This window comes from Macaca fascicularis, chromosome X (genome assembly GCF_037993035.2).
Source record: "Macaca fascicularis isolate 582-1 chromosome X, T2T-MFA8v1.1".
In the NCBI taxonomy this organism is placed as follows: Eukaryota; Metazoa; Chordata; class Mammalia; order Primates; family Cercopithecidae; genus Macaca; species Macaca fascicularis.
Window position 1 is genome coordinate 21524236 of NC_088395.1, and position 24134 is coordinate 21548369.

At 42.8% G+C, this 24134-nt stretch overlaps 2 protein-coding genes across 5 annotated transcripts in view; one reads left to right on the top strand and one right to left on the bottom strand.

Moving 5' to 3' along the window:
* The window catches only part of CNKSR2 (connector enhancer of kinase suppressor of Ras 2), a 286232-nt gene extending 278667 nt beyond the window's left edge, over window positions 1-7565 (top strand). For all 4 annotated transcript variants that reach the window (XM_005593153.5, XM_005593154.5, XM_045383816.3 and 1 more), the window contains 2 exons: window positions 1676-1872; window positions 5174-7565. In XM_005593153.5, coding sequence (XP_005593210.2) covers window positions 1676-1872; window positions 5174-5389 — 413 coding nt within the window. In that variant the 3' untranslated portion in view covers window positions 5390-7565. The remainder of the gene's footprint in view (window positions 1-1675; window positions 1873-5173) is intronic.
* On the bottom strand, window positions 7476-11341 carry KLHL34 (kelch like family member 34). Its single transcript, XM_005593152.5, has one exon. It carries the CDS (start codon window positions 10650-10652, stop codon window positions 8721-8723), a length of 1932 nt encoding a protein of 643 aa, XP_005593209.2. The 5' UTR covers window positions 10653-11341; the 3' UTR covers window positions 7476-8720.
* Window positions 11342-24134: the final 12793 nt, after the last annotated feature.

Sequence of the window (24134 nt, forward strand, 5' to 3'; positions counted from 1 at the left end):
CTGTTATTTAAAGAGATTTTTGTGTTTTTAGATTATAGTTCTAACTTAGATATATGGTTAAGAAGTTAAAATTTATCACAGAAGGCTTAGTGATAGCATGTGCTTATGATAACAAAGAATTTTCTAATAGAAGGACTCAATGACTATACCTACCATTAGTTGTTAACTTCAGTAGCAGAGCCAAAAGTTGAATGCGGAATTTAAATAAAGCTACTTTTTAATCCTAAAATTATCTTTTTAGGTTAAGGTACTGTACATTTTGGGCATTGTTGACAATTTTACATACAGTCATTTTAAAAAATTTTTTGAATGCTGCATTTTAAGGGAGTCTCACATTTGTTGGCATCTACTGCTAAATACACATTTCAAAAGACAACTGAAAAAATTGGCAGTATAGAATTCTTGTTAAAATTGTGGATTCTGGGGTCAGACTGCCCACATAGAATTCTAGCTCCACCACTTATACTAAGTGTGACTTTGAGCAAGATACTGCCCTGCTATAAATGAAGATCAAATAGATCTGCTCTTAGTATTGTTGTGAGGATTAAATGAGATCATAAAGATTAAGCATTTACCCTGCTGCCTGGCGCATCTAAATATTAAATGGCATCATTACCAATTAAGGAATCTTTTTTTTAAACTATGTCAGAAAGCCTAAAATATTCACATGGACCATTGTGGAATGAACAACATTCCATATTTACTCTTTGGGCCAATATAATTACTTAAATATGACTCTGGCTATCTATTTAAAAAAAAGATGATATAGCCCTACTCCAATCTGCCACTCCAAGCAAAATCCTAGTTCATCTTTGTTTATCATTGTTGAGAAAGATATGACATTAGTGTTCAGGCAATTAAAAAACAAGATGGGAGTTTTATTTGTTCAACTATGTCTAAGATCCTTATTGAGCCAGTCTCTCATTTTTTTCTCAAAAATATTTAACTGGAGTATTTTCTCCTCAGGTCTTACAAATACTAAGTATCTTCTCTTAGCACATGCCATATTTGCACATAAACATATTCCCATATTTCATTTTAATTAGAATATTGATACTTTATGATCAGTTATTATATTTACAATGTACAAGGCATTACTATGGCAGTCACATGAAACCTAATAATCCTCTATGGCACAATTGGAAGATTTTTATAATCAAATATGCTCCATTGAATGCCATTCAATCTTATGAAATCTGGAAAAATGTAAAAATAAGTTCATTCGGTGTTGCTAAACCAGGCAAGCTCTATTAATCAGCATTTCTATGCTTATCAGCATAATGATAAAGGATATTCATTAATATTTTAAAAGATAATGTGCAGGATTGTTTCCATGTTGTGTGCCTTTTGTATTCTAATTCTTTGAACTTGCTAGACTCAAGATATATATGGCAATTTGCTATCAAGAGTATATTTGGTTAATCAAATAATCCTATTATTTGATCATTCTAAAACAATTAGCTGTCTGTAGCTAATGTTACCCAATATAACTAGCAGCTGTGGGTTTTTGTTGTTGTTTTTTAATATAATAGTGTTTTCATAGTCATTCATTATCCTGTTTTTCAGATAGTTTTGATATTTTAATAAATTTTCAGTGTGTCAAATAACTTTATTGCAATGAATTCATTTCTCTCTCTGTCTCTCTTTTTTTTTATTATTTTTTTGGACATTGCAGGTGAAAGTAGAGAAGAAAAGTTAGGAGACTCATTGCAAGATTTATACAGGGCACTGGAGCAGGCCAGTCTGTCACCACTAGGAGAACATCGTATTTCAACCAAGATGGAATACAAGCTATCATTTATAAAAAGATGTAATGATCCTGTAATGAATGAAAAACTACACAGGCTGAGAATTCTCAAAAGCACTTTAAAGGTAAGACAAGAAATGGAAGGACAAATTTCTTTGAAGAGATTCATTCTAAAAGGGGATTACCAGATACTGTAGGTTAAGAAATACAAATTGGGGACTGGGGAGAAGAAAAGGTAAGCAGTAAGAACCTGAAGCTGAGCTGTTTCTATGTCATAATAAGTATATTGGTAAAGAGGAGATCATCTTAACTTTTCATTAACGTCTCAAAGCACTGATTAAATGTTATTTTACTCAGTTCTAGGAGAAAACAGGATGTGATTTAAATTGTTTTCTAAAAATGCAGGGCTGGTGTTATTCCTCAGTCTATAGATTTTCTAAGATAAAAATACCATGTGGTATAATTATTAGCATTATTAAAAGAGCACAGGATGCATGCAGAATGCAATAGTGGGTGCTAAAAGAGTTTGAGATATTTCACGATTGTTTCCTGCATGAACTACAGTGCATTTGGGGTGAAGCCATGGTGATTTGTGTTCCATGTAGAAATTGTATAATCATTCTGTTTATGCTATCAGTTCCCAACTTACATGTTACCCTCCTATTATACATTTCTGTAAGTGTTTACATTGCTTCCAGTCTCCTTATTATATGCCCCCAGGTTGGGGAGGAGGTGGTGAGGAAAGGAGAGCAGAGAGGCAGGAAGTTGGAAAAGGAGGCAGACAAGTGAGCCCTGCTCACCGTGTGTGGGGGAGTGTGTGTGGGAGATTGAAGGAGAGGGCCCACCACACAAGCCACCTGAGCAGGCCCTGTGCCCTTAAAAAACAAAAACAGAAGACATTTATGCAGCCAGCAAACATGAAAAAAAGCTCATCATCACTGGCCATTAGAGAAATGCAAATCAAAACCACAGTAAGATACCATCTCATGCCAGTTAGAATGGTGATCATTAAGAAGTCAGGAAAAAACAGATGCTGGAGAGGATGTGGAGAAATAGGAACACTTTTACACTGTTGGTGGGAATGTAAATTAGTTCAACCATTGTAGAAGACAGTGTGGCGATTCCTCAAGGATCTAGAACCAGAAATACCATTTGACCCAGCAATCCCATTACTGGGTATATGCCCAAAGGATTATAAATCATTCTACTATAAAGACACATGTACATGTATGTTTATTGTGGCACTGTTCACAATAGCAAAGGCTTGGAACCAACCCAAATGCCCATCAATGATAGACTGGATAAAGAAAATGTGGCACATAAACACCATGGAATACTATGCAGCCATAAAAAAGGATGAGTTCATGTCCTTTGCAGGGACATGGATGAAGCTGGAAACCATCATTCTCAGCAAACTAACACAAGAACAGAAAACCAAACACTGCATGTTCTCACGCATAAGTGGGAGTTGAACAGTGAGAACACATGGACACAGGGAGTGGAATATCACACACTGGGGCCTGTCGGGGAGTGGGGGGCTAGGGGAGGAATAGCATTAGGAGAAATACCTAATGTAGATGACGGGTTGATGGGTGCAGCAAACCACCATGGCACATGTATACGTGTGTAACAAACCTGCACGTTCTGCACATGTATCCCAGAACTAAAGTATAATTTAAAAAAAAAAAAAAACACAGAAAAGAACTACAGAGTATTGCTGTAGTAATTTCAGGAAACAAAAGGTCAAAGGGCTCCTTTGGGAAATATTTCAGATCCATAGCATGCTGCTGAGGTTTTGTAATTTTGAAATATAGGTGAGTACCAAAGAGACAGACCAACTAGAAAATGACCTGAAAGAATTTCAGATAGCAAGCAGCAAAGTTTTCAGACTCCATTAGCTTTTAATTGGTAGTCATGCAAATACTACTGCAAATCCAGGGGACAATATAATGGACTTTTGGGAAGAGCAGAATTTTTAGAGAGTGCTATAATAGTCATAAGAATAGTTCCAGTGACTAATCCTACTTCAAAGATATTATCACCCTCCCACCTTATAGAGCCTCTCCACTTCCCCCATTCAGTTCTAAACTGCCTGGTTTAGAAGGCAGGCAGGCATTTTGAAGCAGGTTAGATTCATGAATCTTAAAGACCTGTTTCTCTCCTTCTATCTCACAGCCCCTTTTCTCTGTTTTTTATGCTCTGTAGAGTCCCCCAAGGTATTTTCTTCCAGTGACAAAATATGTGGCTACTGCCAATGTTCAGTTCACTAAGTATTGATGAATCACCAGATACATGAATGCTCCACTCGATTCTCTGGGGCCAAGAAAGATAACGAAAAGTCACTGTTAAAAATATGCCCCTCATTGGTACAAATGAACTACAGAACCCTATGCTTTTTGGCATGGAAAATTAATAGGCAATGGATTCCTTCATTAGGGAAGGACAGCTGGCCAAGCAACCCTGGACGTGTCTAGTTCCTGGAATTTTAACAGTACCCCTCACCAAGCACAGATCTCAGATCCCACCACAGGCAACTCACAACATCCTCAGTCCCAGCCCTCTTCCATATTCTGGTCTGTGAGGCCAGACCAACTTCTTAAGCACCTTGCTGTTTTCTTTGCCTCCCAACTCTGGCTGGCCCAGAGGTGTGTGCCTTAATTCCTGCAGAACATTTTCTACACTTCCCTAAGCTTTGCTTGGGTCCCTAAAAGGCAGGACTGAGCTGCTCAGATTGTCTTGACCCCTACTTCTCCATCCCACCTTCCACCTGGGAAATGTTCGTCTTCCCCAGGTGATAGTTTTAACTTGGTGAGTTATACCAAAATGAAGCTTAGTCTTCAGCTAAGACCCAGCTTCCAACATAGAAGGGAGTGCCATTCTCCCTTACAGGCCCCCAGTGCTACAGAAAGGGAGCCATAGCATTTACACAGCAAGAATTATGTATTTATGGTAACAGGGGGGCCCTGCTCAGTCTCTTTCAAATATGAGAAGCTTACCATAAAGCAGGAGAGATAGAACACATGCAAAAGTAACTCAAGAAATAGAATATGACAAATGTACTCAGTGGCAGTGATGGAGTAGTAAAGGGGCATAAATGAGGAAGAAAACTTTTCTGAGTGTTTAAGCACAGCTTAAAGAAATGAGAAGCTTTTGAACTGGATCTTAAAGAACAAAAAAGCTTTCCATAGCAGAGATGGGCAAAAGGACAGGCAAAGAGAAAAAGCAAACCACACAGTGGGCAAAAGGAGGCATTCCTCGGGTGTAGAAAAAAGTACACTTAGGACGTGAGTCTAAAGAACTGGGTGGGTGTGAGTATCCAAAGCCATCTCTTATGGGCTTCTTAAATGTTTTGCCTATTAACTTTTTATTTTAAACTTGAATAAAACTTTGTCCCTGTCTTAATTGTTGACTCCTTTTTCTTTTCAGGCCAGAGAAGGCGAAGTAGCCATTATCGATAAAGTCCTAGACAATCCAGATTTGACTTCTAAAGAATTCCAACAATGGAAGCAGATGTACCTCGACGTTTTCTTGGATATCTGTCAAAATACCACCTCAAATGACCCACTGAGTATTTCTTCTGAAGTAGATGTAATCACTTCCTCTCTAACACACACTCATTCATACATTGAAACGCATGTCTAAATGTATTCTGCCTTCAGGCCATCTAGTACCTGCTGGTACTCTGAACACATATATAAGGTAGTTTTTTATATCAATGTGTGGAACACTTGACAAGCTATACTTTAATGTTACCAAACTATATGAAACAAACCATATATGGTCACAATACCACTATCTTTAATGAGCATTTGTATATTTTATATGCAATCAGTGCTCAGCTTATGTTTACCATGTGCAAAATCAACTGTCTTTAATGACTTAAAATTAACTTTTGCAAACAATTCTAAATACAGGTGGTCTTCAAGTAGTAAAACCACAAAAGGCAGTTTTCTATCTATGGTCATCTTTTCTCCCTTTAAGTTAATTTTATATAAACAAGACTTCAAAAGTAAATCACATTTTTTCAGGTGCAGACATCCTTGTGGGTGGGAAAGAATTTAAACCTTTTTTATATTTATTAAAATGTTCTAAGAATTTTCTTAAACATTGCACAAAGTTTAATGCTGTAGTTTTATTTTTGTGAAATGTAGATGCACATACAAGAGCTAAGCAAAATAGAAGAGCATCGACATAAGAAAAGTTCAGGTATCTAATATTCGTCTTAATAGTCTATTAACTTGTGAAAGCTAGTTAATGGAAATATTATTCCAAATCTATGAGAACACTTGGTGTATCAGGGCAAAGCTTTGTAAGATGTTTTTGTAACTAAGACCAAAATTGAAGATAGAGCTGCTTTATTTTCTTGGTTTAAATCTTCCTTTATTTTTGTAGTGATGAGATGCTGATTGTGTACAGAAGAATTTGAGAGGGGATTTTTAAAAACTGACTTAACACACCCAGAAAGGCAGCTAACAGCTATATATATATATATATATATATATATAAATTTCAGCCCAAACTCATGTTTTTAAACTCCAACTCTTAAAAGACAACAAGGTATAAACTGAAATGAATCAACTTTCCACTTAGTTTCTAATTTTCCCCTAGTCCACTAATTAAACTTATGTAATTATACTTCAGGCAGGGAAGTACAATATGTTTAGTTACAGGCTGATGTGTGTTACAAAAAAACAACATTGAAAAATAAAAATGTACTTCCCTACTAAGGAGCAAGCGGGTGATGGTCATTCGGAGAGATGTCACATTGAATTATGAGAGAAACAATTTAGAGGTTTTTTTCCTAGCTTCATGAATTGTTCTGTAGAGTGGATGAAGTTAAGAAAAAGTCCTCTTCATATATTTCCATTTATAAGCGTCTTGTTTTTGAAAGTGATCACAGCATGAAAATGACTGTGCTGCTTTTTAGTGTCTGGCTGCATAACGTACAAGTCACAATTTGCTGTTTTTTTCAGGAGGAGAAAGGGAACCTCCTTTACTATTCTATATCCTAAAATCTACTTCTAATCAGCTTTATACTGTTGCCTGTACAGCTCAGTGAATGTACTTTCATCTTTAAGAGTTCAGATATATGCCAGTGAATATTTTTGCTGTAGAGGAGAAAGTAAAAACTCCACAGCGGGGATCTTTTTCTTTGCTTTTGAAACCACCATTGAATCACTATCGTTTTGCAGACTTTGCACAACTGTACAGGAGAGTGGCCTTTCTACAGCACATTTTCAGTAATCCTATATTTAGTCAAAATGGATGAGAAATCATGTATTAATGTTTGTATGGAATTTTGGGTCCAGTGTAATATTTTTATCATTTACAAAGAATTCTATTTGTAAAAACATTTATTTACTGCATGGATATTGACGCACATTAAATTTGTGGGATTTTGTATATGTTAAAAAAAAAAAAAAAAAAAAAACCTCTTGTCCTAAAATGAAGTGTGCTTGTTACAGGTGTTTAGACTTATTGATGTTTACTAGACCAAATGTGTATGTTCACTTAAAAATATATGTACCTGATGGATGTGTCATGTTTACAGTGGCCAGGTTGTGGCCTGTAAACAGCAAGCAGTTGATGGGAAGACTAGCTCTGTTGCTACTAAGCAGCTTTTACTTTTGTAAAGTCAGCTCTGTTGTTTTAAATGGTAAAAATTAAACTAATGAATTTGACAAGACTCGTGGCTAGCCTAGCATGAAAGAGACCTTTTAACACTATATAATATCTGTACATTTTATTGCATTCGTTTCAAATCTAGGAGAGAGGCAGTACTGTAAACTGAAGTCAAATAAATTCAGCTCTTAATGAATCCTTATAAAGCACCTACTTTATTCATGCAAAGTCCTTACCACATTTCTTTGTGACCTAATTACACAGCCACCACCCCCCACCCTAGTTTCGAGTTCTAACTTTGCTGCCTCATTGGTGATACAAGCCAAAAGCAGCACCTGTTCAGTATATATGAGTATCTTATCTAAGACCCTGAAAAATCAAGCTGGTTTCCCATTTACCTGACACAAACTTTAAAACTTTACCTATTCCTCTTTCTTTTCTCTGTGATACTTTTGGGGGAAGTGGGGGTAACCACCAAAACTTAATTTTTTTTACAAATATAATCTACAGTATGTTTGCAGAATGAACATTTAAGAGTATGAAAGAAATCAGTTTTTGTTTTGTTTTGGTTAGACATTCCACTTAACCAGAGGAGCCTGATTATTATGGCTAAGGGTTGATGAAATGTGACTTAAAACCAGTGAGCTGTCTAAAGTCAGGGCAAAAGCAGCCTAGGGTGACACCAGTGACAGAAAAATTTTAGGATACTTTCTAGAGGGAAAAAAAAAGTGCTTAGAGATTTTTTTCCCCTCTCAGTTCCATATTTATATCAAACCATCAGAGCAGAACTGTAACCATGGCTCCAGATCATAAAATCATAGTTCCCCCTACAATGATTTCATGGTATTTAACCAAGGCACTCTCCTTTCACTATTTATTCAGATAATGCCATCTCCTAGGACTTAATTACAGCCTTTATAACCAACAATTTTCTGAGTTTTGTATAAGCTTCCTGTGGTACATTTTTTGGCCTTTTTTTTTTTTTTTTCTTTTTTGGCACATAAGTAATCACTGTTTTGCACCTAGGGAAACACTTTAACTGTAAGAGGGAAAATAAGGTCATATTTTATTTGTGAAAGTCCTTTTCTAGCCTTGCGTGAGCCTTTCTAAAAATTTTATTTCACCAGCTCACTGAAGTTGATTCATATAGCCTCCTATTTGAACACCCCTGTCTCCCATTCTTAGCTCAAGGAGAAATGTTTCTCTTTGTTCAAGGCCTTGTTTGCCTGTTAACCTTCAGAAGCCACTCTGCTCCCAGAGTCCCTTTCTTAGAAAAAAGCCTGTCCGTTGCTCTGTAAGACTAGCCAAGCGCTACTTTCTCCTCCATTGCGGAAGGAAACGACTGACCCATTCAGCCTAGCACTAAATCTAGCGCCTCTCCAGGCTCTCCCTCCCTCTCCTCGTCCCCACCGTCGGCCAGCTGCAGCACTGCGCACTGCAGGCCACTCCAGGCCCAGGGCAACGCGCAGCCGATGTCCTCCCAACGGTCCAAGTCAAGGTCGTAGCCCACCACGTTGCGGGTAGGCACCTGGCGCGAGTCCCGCCACTTGAGGCCGCCCAGCAGCAACGCTGTCTCCTCGACCACAGCCAGCCCATAGCAGAAGCGGTCGTAGGGTAGCGGCCGCAACCGAGTCCACTGGTCGGCGCCGGGATCGTAGCGCTCGATCTCAGAGAAGGGCTCGTATCGCCCCAGAAAAGCAAACACAGCGCCGCGCAGCACTGCCATGTGGTGCCCGAAACGTGCGGTCCCCATGGGTGCCCTCTTACTCCAAGCCTGCTCCTCAGGGCCCAGGACGTATAAGTCCCGGAGGCTGCTCGCTCCGCCCTCGCCTCTCCCTGCCTTGCCCCCCGAGATGTACACAACACCGCGGTCCCCGACGGCCCCCGCGTGACCGTGCAGAGCCCGCGGTAGTGCCCCAGCTGCCGTCCAGCGGTCCCGACGCAGGTCGTACATCTCCACTGAGGCCAGGGCCTCACCGCCCGCGCCCAGGCCCCCGACGGCCAGGAGCCTCCCTCCCACCGCACCGCACCAGAAGTGGGCCCGCGCTTCCTGCATGGCGGGCACCTCCATCCAAGCGTGGAAGCGCGGGTCGTAACGGTGCACTTCGGCCGTGACTACCCGCGGGCTGTCGGCCAGGGTCGAGGTTACACTGCCGGAAGGGCTCTCCCCACCCAGAACAAACAGGAAGTTGCCCGCGGTGCACACGCTGTGCCCCAGCAGTGGTGTGGGTAGCTGCGTGAGGCTGCGCCAGCGGTGATTGTACACATCGAAGGCCACCACGTTCTGGGTGAGCTCCCACTCCTCCTCCTCCTCTTCCTCCAACTCTTCCTCTTCCTCTTCGGGCTCTGGGGCGGCGACCCGGCCCCTAGCTGCCCTCTGCGGGGCCACGACTTCCTCAATCACCACCTCCCGTGCCCTGCGCCCCCCCACCAACAAGATTCGAGTCTGGGGGCTCCGGATGCTGGTCTGCTCGCCCTGCATGAGTGGCTGGCGGGAGGGCGTCGTGTGGTAGTTGAGGGCCTGGATGATGAGGCCCTTGACCCGGGCGGGCAGCACGAGGCCGGAGCCCGAGTACACGCGTCGCAGTACGTCGGCGGGAACCAGGCCAAAGCGGACATGCTCCAGCAACTCTGTACAGTGTGCCAGGCGCTCAGTAGTGGGCTCCTGCCGCAGCCAAGCTAACGCCAGGCCCAGCAGCCGGGCCTCGGGCACCCGCGCCACGTCGGGGGCACCCAATACAGCCCTTAGCGATGTAGGGTTGAGCTCCAGCAGTCCCGCGGGGCCCGCGCCCCGCGCCAGCAGTTCCCGCAAGTGGCGCACGATGCAGCGCTCGGCCGCGTCCAGCGTGTGAGCCAGGCCAAAGCGCGACGCCACGTTGGCGGCGAAGCAGCAGTTCTCTGGAGCCAGCTGGCGCTCCAGGTAGCGCCCACAGAGCCCCAGGGCCTCGGTGACCTGCAGGTAGCTGGCGGCCTCCAGAGTGTCCTCTACAGTGTCCATGGAAAGCGACAGCCAGGCAGTGTAGATGAAGTCCAGCAGGCGCTGCAGGCCGGCTGCCGATGGCACGTGCAGGTGGATCACGCGCGCCCGAGATTCCTGAGTGTGGCTCTTGAACAGGGCCCTGAAGTAGTCACTGGAGCACGCCAGGAGCGACCTGTGCGCCGGGAATTCGCTGCCCTCGGTCTCCAGTGTCACGTCGCATAGAAAGCCCTCGGCGCGCAGGGCCTGGTAGCCGGTGAGCAGCGCGCCGCCATGAGCTTTGCAGTAAGACAGGAAGTAACTCATTCTGCCCAGGGCTGGAAGCAGCCTGGTGGGACCAGAGGCCTGCTGGGCAGGGCCGGAGGCATCCCAGGGCACGACGCTCCCGGGACCCCCGCGTAAGCCACAGAGCCCCTAGCAGGGGCCCATTTCTGCCTGTTCAGTTTAAAGCCCAGGGCTCCTTCATCCAGACCTCCAGATCGCCCAGTGCCCCTCTCAGAGCAAATCCAGTCTGGAAACGGTTTTCGTAGGTCCCTAGTAACGGAGGGCGCGGAATTCTGAGGCTTCTGGGGAGTGTGGGGCTTGGTTTCCACGACTGTGGAGGCTTCCAGCGCGTTGCCCAAAGTCCCCTCCCCGGCCCAATGTGGAGAGCCCACACCTGCACGCCAGGGGCGGCGGTGGCCGCACACCATCACCTGGAAGGACCGAGCTGCGGTGGACTCCGGGGGTGCTGGATCTCCGACGGCGCAGACGCGGCGTCCCGGGAGTGCAGGGCGAGGACTCTGACCTCTCGGGGGTGGACGAGGAGGACGGGTTCTGCGGGCACCCGCAAAGGCCGGGGACAACTGGTTACGGGGCAGTGGTGGGGGGAGGGGGTGAGCTTGTTCCGCGCAGAGGATCAACTGAAAGCCTAGGGGATTAGGGAGGGGAGGGCGCAGGTCAGAGCGGCGGGTCAAAGGCGTGACTGGGCGCCGCACATAACATGCCGGTAGCTCACAGTGACAGGAATAGCGCGCCGCCTCGGCCTCCCGGGCGCGCCCCGCCCCGCGCCCTGACTGCTGGCCGCGAACCGAGGGCACGGGTGAAGCAGCCCGGGCCAAGGGCTTGACTCCAGTGACCCTACTGGCCACCAGTGTCACCAGAGGGTCCCAGGAACCCGGCTGGGGTTGCGGGAGCCGGAGTTCACTGGAGAGGCACGAGTCGCGGGATCCCCTCGACCCGGTAGTGTCCGCGGAGGGGCGCCCGGCTGGGCAGGAGGAGTGTCGACCTCCCGGTGCCCCTGTGTCTGGGAAAGAAGCCCTGGCTCAACTTTCTGCTTTGAAGAGGCCCTAATTAATCCAGCGGGAGCGAGGATTAAGCTGCGACTTTGCGCGCTGACACCCAGTAGGCCGCTGCGCGATGAAGAGGCACTGGCGGGAACCACGCCCGGGCGAATCCCAGGCTCCCCGCCAGCAGCGCTAGGTAACATGTCCCTCACCTGGACTCACCCTTGCGAGATGCTGGGCCTACTCTGAGCCCTTCCTGATGCAGCTCGCGTCTCCCAGGCTGGCTCATTTCACCTTTGTTCCCATGCCCGTTCCCAGACCTCACCTGAGTTTTCCCTTCCTATTCTTGGACCCTCCCCCGACCCATCCCTTTGCAGCATGAACAAGGAAACTGTGGTTGACTTGGATTTTCTGCCACTCAGTGACCACTTCCTTTAAAAAAAAAAAAAAAAGCGATTCCTTCCAGTTTCTCTCCCCGATTTTCCACGCTCTGATCTAATTACTGGCTACTACATCTTCGATGTTATCCCGGAATAATGAGCAGTACGGTTGCAAAGCTCGGTAAAGCTGGAATTTCTTAGAGCCCTTCCTCATAAAGTTATTTTTTACAAGAAACACCCCAACATGGAAATGACTAAAACCACCCTGATCTTGAGACATTAGGAGAGCATCTCTCCATCTCCATCCTGTTCTTGAATAACTAAATGATTAATATAACTGGTCTTTTTCTATTTTTTTTTTTTTATTTTTGCCAATTTGGGGACTTCTTTTGCTTTCATCAGGGATTGATTTTTCTATTTTCTAGTGCAACCCCTCTGGCAGCCTTTTTTAGGTGAGCCTTTTGAGGGGATCTGTAATAACTCGTATTTCTGACAGCTGGGGTTGTATTTCATAGGGAAAAGCAGTTCAAGGAAGGATAAAATTCTGTCATTTCCTACCTGGCATGCCATTAGTACTTACAAAGTCTCCAATTAGCAGTAATTCTTTAAATGCATAAAAGTATTAGTAAAATGATTTTGCTGTCAAAGATGAAACTGTATTATGACTTAAATTAGCCAAATTATAAAGTGCAGGCAGGGGCTCCAATTGGGCTTCCTTAAACTCCAGAGGCTAAAAATACTCCAATTTGAATTCCTAATGTTAGAGCTAAAGCTGGGTTGGGGGGGCGGGTGCTGGTTTTGTGGGGATTTGGGGGTTTTAGCATTAAACTTATTGATTCACAAGTAAAATAGCAGCTTGGTTCACTTTGCACAGATCTACATTTTGAATTCAAATGGCCTTTACCAAACCTAACAGAATTTTGCTAGAAGGGATTTTTGAGATCATTTAGTCAAACTTTGTCCCTTTTCTCTGAAATCTTGTTTTACTTTTTAAACAAATGTGACAAACAAGCCCCAGTGAGAGTACGGTTTGTCTGGATGACTTGGATATTAAGTTACCAAATTTGTACTAGAATCAAGGGCTCCCTCCCCACTATATTATGTGACCTTGTGTATGATAAAAATAAAATAGTGCAACACACAGTTTATTTAAGCCAAATAGTCAGGGTGATGAAGTACACTTATCCCCTTTTCAACTTAAAGCTGTTTAAGTAGGTTTTTAAAACAGCATATATTTAATCCAGAAATTGGATCCTATCCCATCTGATCTGTCCATCACCACACTTCCAGATTGATCCAAAATGTCACGCTTACTTGAGAATAAAGATGCCGTGAGAGACTTTAAACTCTTAACATCAAAAATCCAGTTTTACATAACAAGTATGTGTTTATTGTTGACCCAACATGCTACCTTAACATATTTTGCCATTGAAGGTTTGATGAACTGTGTTAACTGAAGATGTTTTCATATTAGGTGTGTTTATAAGACCTTCTTTAGAAAATGTAACTGTCAGTCTACCTAAAAAAATCATTGTCCTTTGAGTATGTATGAAAAATATAAGTATTTTAATTTCTGTGCATTTTTTATTTTTAATTTTTGTGGGTACATGGTAGGCGTATATATTTATGGAGTACATGAGATGTTTTGATACAGGCATGCAATGTGAAATAAGCACATCATGAAGAATGGGGAATCCATCCCTCAAGCATTTATCCATTGAGTTGCCAACAATCCACTTACACTTTTTATTTTAAAATGCACACTTATGATTGACTATAGTCACCCTGTTGTATTATCAAATAGTAGGTCTTATTCATTCTATTTTTTTTTATCCACTAACCTTCCTCACCTCCCCAGCCCCCCCTACCGTTCCCAGACTCTGGTAACCATCCTTCTACTCTCTGTGTCCGTGAGTTCAATTGTTTTGATTTGTGCAATATTAAGTATGCTAAATAAAATTTCAATGTGTGCTTTTTAAAGTTGTTGTAGATGTGTATCTTAAGTTGATGTCAGTCCGTGTCGGCTGCTATTACAAAACACCTTAGTCTGGGTAATTTATAAACAATAGAAATTTATTGCTTACAGTTCCAGAGGCTAAGTCCAATATCAAATTGTCAGCAGATTTAGTGTCTAATGAGGGCTCTCTCCTTCATAGGTGGTGCCTTCTGACTGTGTACTCACATAGCAGAGGGGTGAGGGGCTAACAGACTCCCTCAGGGTTTTTTGTAATGACACTCGTCACCTCCCAAAGGTCACACTTCTTAATACTATCATATTGGAGATTAAGTTTCAACATATAAATTTCAGGAGGACATATACATTCAGACCATAGCGATTTGGATTCCCTAGAAGCACGCTTTGCGACCCAACCTGAAGGAATGTTGATAGACAGATCTAACAGGATGAGGTCATTATGTTGAAAATGATCTACTTATGAATTGCCCTCCCTTTTAGGCTATAAATTCCGGAGGGCAGGGACTGTTTCTTGGTCTTTGTAGCTGCAGCCTCTGTCATGGTCTTTGGCATAAGTAATGTTGAGTTGAACAGATACAGGGAAGGAGTAAAGAGTTATTAAAAGAAACTTGATAGGGACAATTACTTCCTTATCTCTTGTTCTCCTTTCCCCCACACAGCTAGGATTTAGGGCACATCCTGATAAGGTCTTGAGCTTACATCCCTAGGAATCAAGTGGATGACCATGGGTGGCCCCCGACTAAGGAGTCCAGGTGGACTCAACTCCTTTGAGAAAGCCTTACTACCTCGTGCAGCCCTGCAACTCCAGTCTAACCCCACATGCCTCTCAGCATCCAGGCACACATACTGCTACTCCTCCTACCCAGATGCAGGGCCCCAGATGCCCAGGTGCCCCTCTTGCCCCAGTGCACCCTCCATGCCCCAATTTATATGGCTGGGCTTCTGTTGAAGGCCCAGCTACTCACCCCAGAATACCTATTGAGATCCTGCAATTTGTCCTGAACCCCCTACCCCTCGTCAGGACAGTGAATTGCTGTCCCTGATCCCTTCATGCATCTTCACATCCTGTGACAGACCCTAGAACTAAAGTCTTCCAAGCACTCACCTCACTTCCCACATCAAGGCGGCAATGGTCATCAGCCAGAGCACTCCACTTTTCTCCAATTGGCCCTCCCTAGCTAAATCTAAATTACACAGTTCTTGCCACCTCTAAAATAATTGTATGTGTTTATAGAAATCCAAAATTATGAACTTCCATGTATAATGGCCATTTAATTTTTTTTTTACAAATTTAATGTGCTCTTTTTGGTAATGGCTTCATCAGGATATAATTCCATATCATACAATTCATCCATTTAAATTGAACAGTGGTTCTTAGTATATTCGGAGTTGTGCAACCATCACCACGGTCTAATTTTAGAATATTTTCATCACCTCAAAAAGAAACTTCGTACCCTTTATCTGTCACCTCCCTATATCACCAATCCCCAAAGCTCTAAGCAACTGCTAATCTACTTTTTAGATTCTCCTTATCTCATATAAATGAAATCATACAATATGTAGTCTTTTGTGACTACTTTCACTTAGCATAATGTTTTCAGGGTTCATCCATTGTAATGCACTTTTGAGGAAGAAAAACCCTTTGTATAAGGATAATATTGGAAACCTTTTCTCAAAACCATAAAACTCTGAAATTCGCCTGTTTGGTATTTAGGATGCAGTGTTCTGGCAGGTTAATCCTTTCTCCTCTGTCATTACTGGCTCCTTTCAATCCAACTATACTTCTTTCCAACACATGGCTTCTGGCAACCTCTGTGGAGAGCCTATTATTAGAAATTGACACATAGTAAGTTTATTGTGAAAACATGATTGCAAACAATAATAGACATGCAGTAGAAAAAAATTCTGTTATCTGCACCTCCTTCTGAGACCATTTTTTGAACATGTGAAATGTATTTTTGTGATATGCAATTCAAGTGAAAGGATTTCAAGAGGTAGAGTGTGGGTATGTGTGCATGTGTGTGTGTGTGTTTTATTATGAGGGATTTTGACATTCTGGCTCAGCTGACAGTTTAAAGAGCAGTGTGGTGAGTGGGGAAGAACTGGGCTTTGGAGTCAGACAGACTTGGGCTCCAATTCCAGATCTACCCTCATGTGACCTTAAAACAAGTAACTTAAATTCTGTGTCATTTTATTATTTTTAAAAGGAGACTACATTCATAGCACCTACATTCATAGCACTGTTAAAATAAGATTATAATATATTTGACTGCTCCTGGCACACAGTATACACAAGAGATGCGAGTTTTTCCTTTTCCTTCCCTTGACTAAAGCCTTCTGAAAACTCATGCTACCAGAGCCCAAGCAGTCAGGAATTGTCATAGAGGAGTGGGTTGTCGGTGATCCTCCTATAGCATCACCTGGAAACCTGCTATGAAACATAGATTCTCAGCCTCATCTCAAACCTGCCAAATCAGAAACTCTGGAAGTGGGACCCAGTAATCTGTTTTAACAAGCACTCTCCATGATTCTGATACATGAGAAAGTTTAAGAACCACTGTCACAGAGGATTATTAATAATTTCTGCTGCATTCTGAATTCACCATTCTCAGTGACAACTTGTTCTGGCTATGATGTCAATGTTTTTCCAAAAAGAAAGGAAGTCTACTAGTTCCAAAAGATCAGAAGTCAGAGACCTAGAGGGGAAAAATTAGTGGCCACTGCCCCTTGTCATATGACTTAATAATATACTGTGGTCTCTTTTGCCCTTCTCACCGCCCCCCCCCAACCCCCCGCCACAAGATGACAGTGGATCACTGAGGCATGAGATGATGGCTTGGTAAGCAACACATTTTCCCAAACAACATTTGATTGAATATTCAAATCAGAAGGTACCTGTATCCCCCATTTTCCGTCTGGATGCCACATTTTCAGAGGCTCCTGGATGAATTGGGGAATACCCTAAGAAGCCAGCCAAAGGAGGTGGGGACTGGAAACATTCTTCCTCATTTAGGGAGGAGGTAAAGAATCTGGAGATTTTAGGCTAGGAGAAAAGGCCCCTCTGGGGGTTAAATGTTCATTATTTTCAACTTTCCAAAGGGTAAGAAGTAGAGGTGGTCTTGTGGCTACAGAGGGCAGACCTGGGACCAGTTAGTAGAAGTTACAAAGAGTAATGTTGTCACGGGATAAATCAGGACCTCTTGCCAATTTAGAGTCTTGTAAGAAGAGGTACAAGTAGAAGAAATAGAATGTGACTGTCCATAAGAAGAATTACCTAAGGCTTGGAGAAGAGAGGAAACTTGTCCAAGGCGCCATGGTTTAGCAGACCCCATTGGAGCCCCGCCCATAACCCTTGATCCATTTGTCATTTGGGGGCCCACCCATCTCAGTGGCTTTTGCTCCCAGCAGCCAGCACGTGCGTCACTTTGTGAGCAGACCCTTCTGTTCTGCTGGAGTCCACCTTGCCTGTGCATGTGAAGAGAAGCAAAAGCACTTGCAAATATACTTCTCCAGGGGGGCCTCCCTTAACCAACGATTGACAGGCAGGGTGGCAGAAGGTATACAAACACCCCAGCTCCCTTTCCAGGTGTGACCCACACCATTTCCAGAGCTCCCCTATGGGACTGAGCCAAAGTTATCTTCTGTGGGAGCATGCTTGGTGTCATACATTGGCTTGATCCCCTTCCCTTCCCTTCCCTGTCTCACATTGCCACCCGCTTCCTATCGATCTTTTCCAGAAACACTTCCTACTAAATCACTTTCACACAAATCCTCACCTCAGAAGGAACCCCTGCCTTGCTAAACGCCCCCCAAGCCTCTCATCTGGCAGTTTCAGGTGGTTGGTGGGGCACGGGGTGGGCATGACACATACTACATCCACAAAGGTCCATCTATCATTTGCTTGCAGACATGCATAAAACAAAATTGATATATTGTGTAGGTAGACATGTAAGCTCAGTGGCACACCTGGTCACAGAAATCAAGACAACAAGACTGGGTGTCTTTACCTTCACCCCTCTGGTCTTTCAGGACTGCTGTGGAAGCCAAAATGAACTCCAGAGTCCTTTCAAACCCAACATGCCACAGTTGAGAGCCACTGCCCCCTTAAGTCCCATCTGCAACTAGCATCTAAATGTGAACTTTACCTGAAGTCTTTGCTTTATAGGATTGACTGTGTTCTTTGTTACTGCCTCCCTGGCCCATCCCCAGGCTGACCACTGCCCACTACACCCATCCCCAACTTTTCTCCACACCTCACATGGCTTGAAGCTGTGTTCAGCTGCTTTCTTCTAATATTTCTCTCTCCTTCCTACATGGGATGACCTCATGTTCATTTCTTCATTCTACAACAGCTCACATGCCCAGTCCTACTTTCATGTGTTTTCGTGCATGTGGCTTGCCAGGGCTTGGCTGCCACTGAGCTTTGTACCTGGTAGTTTCCAAAGGGGCAATCGGTGACTTTGATAACATTCTTAGTAAGAGAGATTCAAACCATTTGTCAGTTCCCTGTGGATGTGTGTTTCTGACAGTGTGGCTGGGGACCACCAGCATTTGAATCTGCAGAACTTGTTAAGATGCAGGTTCCTGTGCCCCACCCTAGACCAACTGGATCAGAATCTCCAGGTGTGGCAGGAGTGGGAAGTGGCAGAATTTTTAACAAGCTTCCCAGGTGTTTCTCACTCCAAAGCAGGGCTACTCTGTGTGTGTGGTCAGCCAACAAGCAGCATCAGTATCACCTGGGAACTTTTTAGAACTGCAAATTCTCAACCCTCACCCCAAACCTGCTGAATCAGAAACACTGGGGATGGGGTCCAGCCATCTGTACTTTATCAAGCCCTCCAGGGGATTGTGATGCACACTGAGGTTTGAGAAACATTTCTCTAAAGTTTAAGAACCACTTATGTAGAATTTCAATCCATTCATTCAAAAAATATGTCTATTGTGTTCCAGGTGCCATGGTTTAGCAGCCCTCGTTCTGCTAGACACTGAGGGTACCATGATGAGCAAATCAGTCAGGGGTCCTGCCCTTGAAGAGCTTAAGCTTTAAGGGATTCCATATCATGTTGCTGCTTCAGTATGTCTTCTAGGTTCTCAAGACAATCCAGCCTTTATGGTTCCTTTCATGAGGTCTTTGCCGCTTCTACTTCAGTAGACAATAAACTGTCTAAGTAGAAGACTCCAATGCCAGTTCCCAAGCGACTGGTGTTAAGTTCCAGACCTCGGACCTGGCTGATGGGTTTATTAGAGAGGGGTGGAACATACGATATCAGCCAGTCTCACCCTGCACCAGTTCCCCAAATCAGCCCACAGCGAAGTGGCTTGGCTGTTAGTATTGTATCCCACAGTCAGCTGTCATCCACTTGCAGATGTGTACAACAAACCAAGCCCATGACTTTTGATAGTTGGACTTTCTTTGGAAAGACACAACACTCTGACTTCAATATCAGAGTCTCTTATGCATCTTTCAAATGGCTGCATAGTACAAACCAAGTCATACAATGGGAAGTGGTTCGGATATGTCATCTGAGCACAGAAATATAATCATGGAACAGCCTTGGAGTGTTAGTAAATGTCTTCAATCACTCACCTGTTTAAGGAGTTGCAGAGGCTGGGACTTCAAATGCTTTTTTTTAACCAACACTCTTCAACAGAGATATACTCCTTCCTGAACTGTCCCTGTGTCTGACACATGACCAATATGTCAACTGTGCCAATTGCTTCTGCTATTTTCAGAACCCCTTTCTAATGATGCTGGTCAGTGACTAATCGGGAAAAATTCTACCCAAGGTCTTGCCAACAGGGGAGAAATCATGGAATAGTTTGCTCTCAACTGCTTATAGAATTCTTAAAGATATTCATAATATTAACAGCCTCAAAATCTTGTGCCACTTGTCCAGGGTTTTATTTTTTATTTTATTTATTTATGTATTTGACATGGAGTCTTGCTCTGTCGCCCAGGCTGGAGTGCAGTGGCGCAATCTAGACTCACTGCAAGCTCCGCCTCCCAGGTTCACACCATTCTCCTGCCTCAGCCTCCCGAGTAGCTGGGACTACAGGTGCCCGCCACCACGCCCAGCTAATTTTTTGTATTTTTTGTAGAGATGGGGTTTCACCATGTTAGCCAGGATGGTCTCGATCTCCTGACCTCGTGATCCGCCCGCCTTGGCCTCCCAAAGTGCTGGGATTGTCCAGGATTTTATTTCTTAAGAAAGATTCTCCAAAAGTGTCTATTAAGAGTTACCTGTACAATCATGAGCAAGAAATGGTCATTAAACAATAACAGCCCAAGTGAATGTTTTCTGATCAATATTTCATGTCACTCAGGAAGTCTCAGTTTGAACTCCAAGCAGGAGATCTGCCCTGCCCTGTCACCCTACAAAGAGCATTTTGCCACCAGAATGTGAGGACACTGGGCAAGCGGTTCCAAAGCCTGCCCATTGTAGGAAGACCACTCACCACAGTTCCAAGAGTCGATGAACATAACAGCCACCTGGCTGGCCCCAAACCCTCCAGCTGCCTTTAATAGTTCAGTAGAAATGGCACCAGCTCCCTTCTCATAGATGGCAGCAAAACTCAGTATTGCCCCAAGAATGCTGAGGAAATTTGGGGGCTTACATTTTTCCTGATAACTCCCTGCTCTAATTCTGGCTTCTGCTGACACCGCTATCTCCCTCATGTTTTGCTTCTTGGGATTATTCCCTACTCTTCACTCTGCACTCAGCCACCCATGGAACACAGTCCCAAGCCTTTATTCTCCCCCTTGATTTCTCAAACAACCTGTGAAGGACTAAGAAAGCTTTTACTGAAGACTTGGGCGGGACGGGCACAGTAAAGCAGCAAAGTGTAGAGTAGCAGATAAAACCAATAACCAATAATTCCTGTTTTAAAACTTGTCAGCTTGTCCTCCCCAGGGCCACCGTATCATGTTGCTGGCCCTGGCCCTGTCTCCTTCCCTTTTCCTCTTTTGCCCCACCCACCACTACTACCCCTCTCTCCCAGACTGGTCCCACAGAAACCCAAAATACATACGATTTCATTGTTCAGAGCACTTCAGCCTCCTTTCTTCCTAAGCAGTTTTGCCTGGCCAGTCCTGACTCTGTGTGTGTGTGTGTGTGTGTGTGTGTGTGTGTGTGTGTGTGTGTGTGTGTGTTTGTGTGTATGTGTGAGAGAGAGAGAGTGACAGTGAAAGAAATACATTTAAAAAATTAGCATTTTAACAATTTGTAGATGTGCATTGGCATTAAGTACATTCACACTGTTGTATAACCATCACCATCATCCATCTCCAGAACGTTTTCATTATCCCAAACAGAAACTCTGTATCCATTAAACAATAACTCCCCATTCCCTCTCCCCATCACCCTTGGTAACCATCATTCTACTTTCTGTCTCTATGAATTTGATTATTCCAGTTACCTCATATAAGTGGAATCATATTTGTCTTTGTATATCTGGTTTATTTCATTCAACATAATGTCTCAAGATTCATCCATGTAGTTACATGTGTCAGCACTTCCTTTTTAAGACTGAATAATATTCCATTGTCTGTATATGCCGCCTTTTGTCCATTCATTTGTGAATTGACAATTGGGTTGTTTCCACATTTTCCCTATTGTGAATAATGCTTCTACGAGCACTGGTGTACAAATATCTATTTCAGTCCCTGCTTTCAGTTCTTTTGTGTATATACCCAGAAGTGGAATTGCTGGATATTGTGGTAATTCTATGTTTAATTTTTTTAAAAACTGCCGTACTGTTTTCCACATCGACTACACCACTTTACATTCCCACCAGCAGTGCACAGTTTCTCCACATCCGTGCCATCGCTTGTTCTCTGTTTTATTTTTTGTAATGGCTATCGTAATGGGTGTGAGGTGATATCTTGTTGTTTCAATTTGCGTTTCCCTAATGATTAGTGATATGATCATTTCATGTGCTCAGTGACCATTTGTGTATCTTCTCTGAAGAAATGCTTATTCAAGTCCTTTGCCCGTTTTTTGAATTGGACTGTTTGGTTCTTTTGGGGTTGAGTTGTCGGAGTTCTTTATATTTTCTTGATATTAATCCCTTACCAAATATGTGATTAGCAAATATTTTCTCCCATTCTGTGGGTTACCCTATCACTGTATTGGTAGTGTTCTTTGAAAATCACAAGTTTTTAATTTTGATGAATTCCAATTTATTATTTCTTATGTTGCTGGTGCTTTGGGTGTCACATCCAAGAATTCATTGCCAAATCTAATGTCATGAACCTTTTCCCCTATGTTTTCTCATAAGAGTTGTGTAGTTTTAGCTCTTATGCTAATTAGGTCTTCGATCCATTTTGGGTTAATTTTTTTTTTTTTTTTTTGAGACAGGGTCTCACTGTGTTACCCAAGCTGGAAGGCAATGGCACAATCACAGCTCACTGCATCCTCGACCTCCTGGGTTCAAGTGATCCTCCTGCTGCAGCCCCTAAGGTGCTGGGATTACAAGGGTGAGTCACCCTGACCAGGCTTGAGTTAATTTTTGTATATGATATAAGGTTAAGAGTCCAGCTTCATTCTTTTGCAGGTCAATATCCAGTTTTCTCTGTACCATTTGTTGAAAATAGTGTCTTTTCTCCCATTGAATGGTCTTGGCACACTTCTCAAAGATCATTTGACAGCATATCTGAAAGTTTACTTCTGGGCTGTCTATTCCAATCATCTGTATGTCTGTCTTTATGCCAATACGACACTGTTTGGATTACTGTAGCTTTGTAGTAAGTTTTGAAATCAGGAAGTATGAGTCCTCCATTCTTCTTCTTCAAAATTGTTTGGCCTATTAGAGGTCCCTAGATTTCTATGAATTTTAAGATGCAGTTTTCTATTTCTGTAAACAAATATCATTAGGATTTTAGTGGGGATTACATTGAATTTGTCAATTGTTTTGGGTAGTATAGACATCTTAACAGTATTAAATCTTCTAATCCATAAGCATGAGATTCCTTTCCATTATTTATGTCTTTAATTTCTTATTTTTATACATGATAGTTTTTAATATACATCTGAACTAAAGACCAAACACTGACAGTAGGAGAAGAACAAATAGCAAGTTTGTTAGCCTACATTTAAACCTCAAACAAAAGAGATGACTTTTTGTTTATCTAACAAGTTCTGCATTGATTACATACCATAAGTAATATTATATAAAAACACACTTGTATTTAGTAAGAATATTTTATTTTTTGGGTCGTATATTTCAACTAGGTGGTCTATCATAGTTCGTACTTTTGAAGTTAACTATATTAGATGAAAGTATGGTGTGAAATATAAGTACACTGTTGTTGGAACTGAACTATAGAGCCGGAAATAGAAGTAGTTGCTTCATGAGGTTGTAATTCTTAAGTCTATCTTATCTCATTTTGTTTTACATTTTATTTTATTTTAGATTCAGGAGGTATATGTGCTTATTTGTTGCATGGATATATTGCATATTGGTGGGGATTGGGCTTCTAGTGTACCCATTACCCAAATAGTGAACATTGTACCAGATAGGTTATTTTACCCTGCACCCCCCTTCCACCCTCCCCTCTTTTGGAGTCCCCAGTGTCTATTATTTCCATCTTTATGTTCCTATGTACCCATTGTTTCGCTCCCACTTATAAGTGAGAGCATGCAGTATTTGGTTTTCTCTTCCTATGTTAGTTTGCTTAGGAGAATGGCCTCCAGCTCCATCCATGTTGCTGCATGAGACATGATTTCATGCTTTTTATGGCTGCCTAGTACTCTGTCGTGAGTATATATATATCATGTTTTCTTTATCCAGTCAACTGTTCATGGATACTTAGGTTGGTTCCCTGACTTTGTTATTTTGAATATATGAGTGCAGTTGTCTTTTTTGTATAACGATTTCTGTTCCTTTGGGTAGATACCCAGTAGTGGGATCATTGGATCACCTGGTATTTCTATTGAATTATTTCAGAAATCACCACACTATTTTCCACAGAGGTTTAATTAATTTACATTCCCATCAACAGTGTATAAGCATTCCATTTTCTCTGCATCCACACCAATATTTGTTGTTTTCTGACTTTTTAATAATAGCCATTCTGTATTTGTGTCTTTAATTTCTCTTTAGCAGTGTTTTATAGTTTTCAGTGAACAAGTCTTTTACCTCCTTGGAAAAGTTAATTCCTAAGTATTTT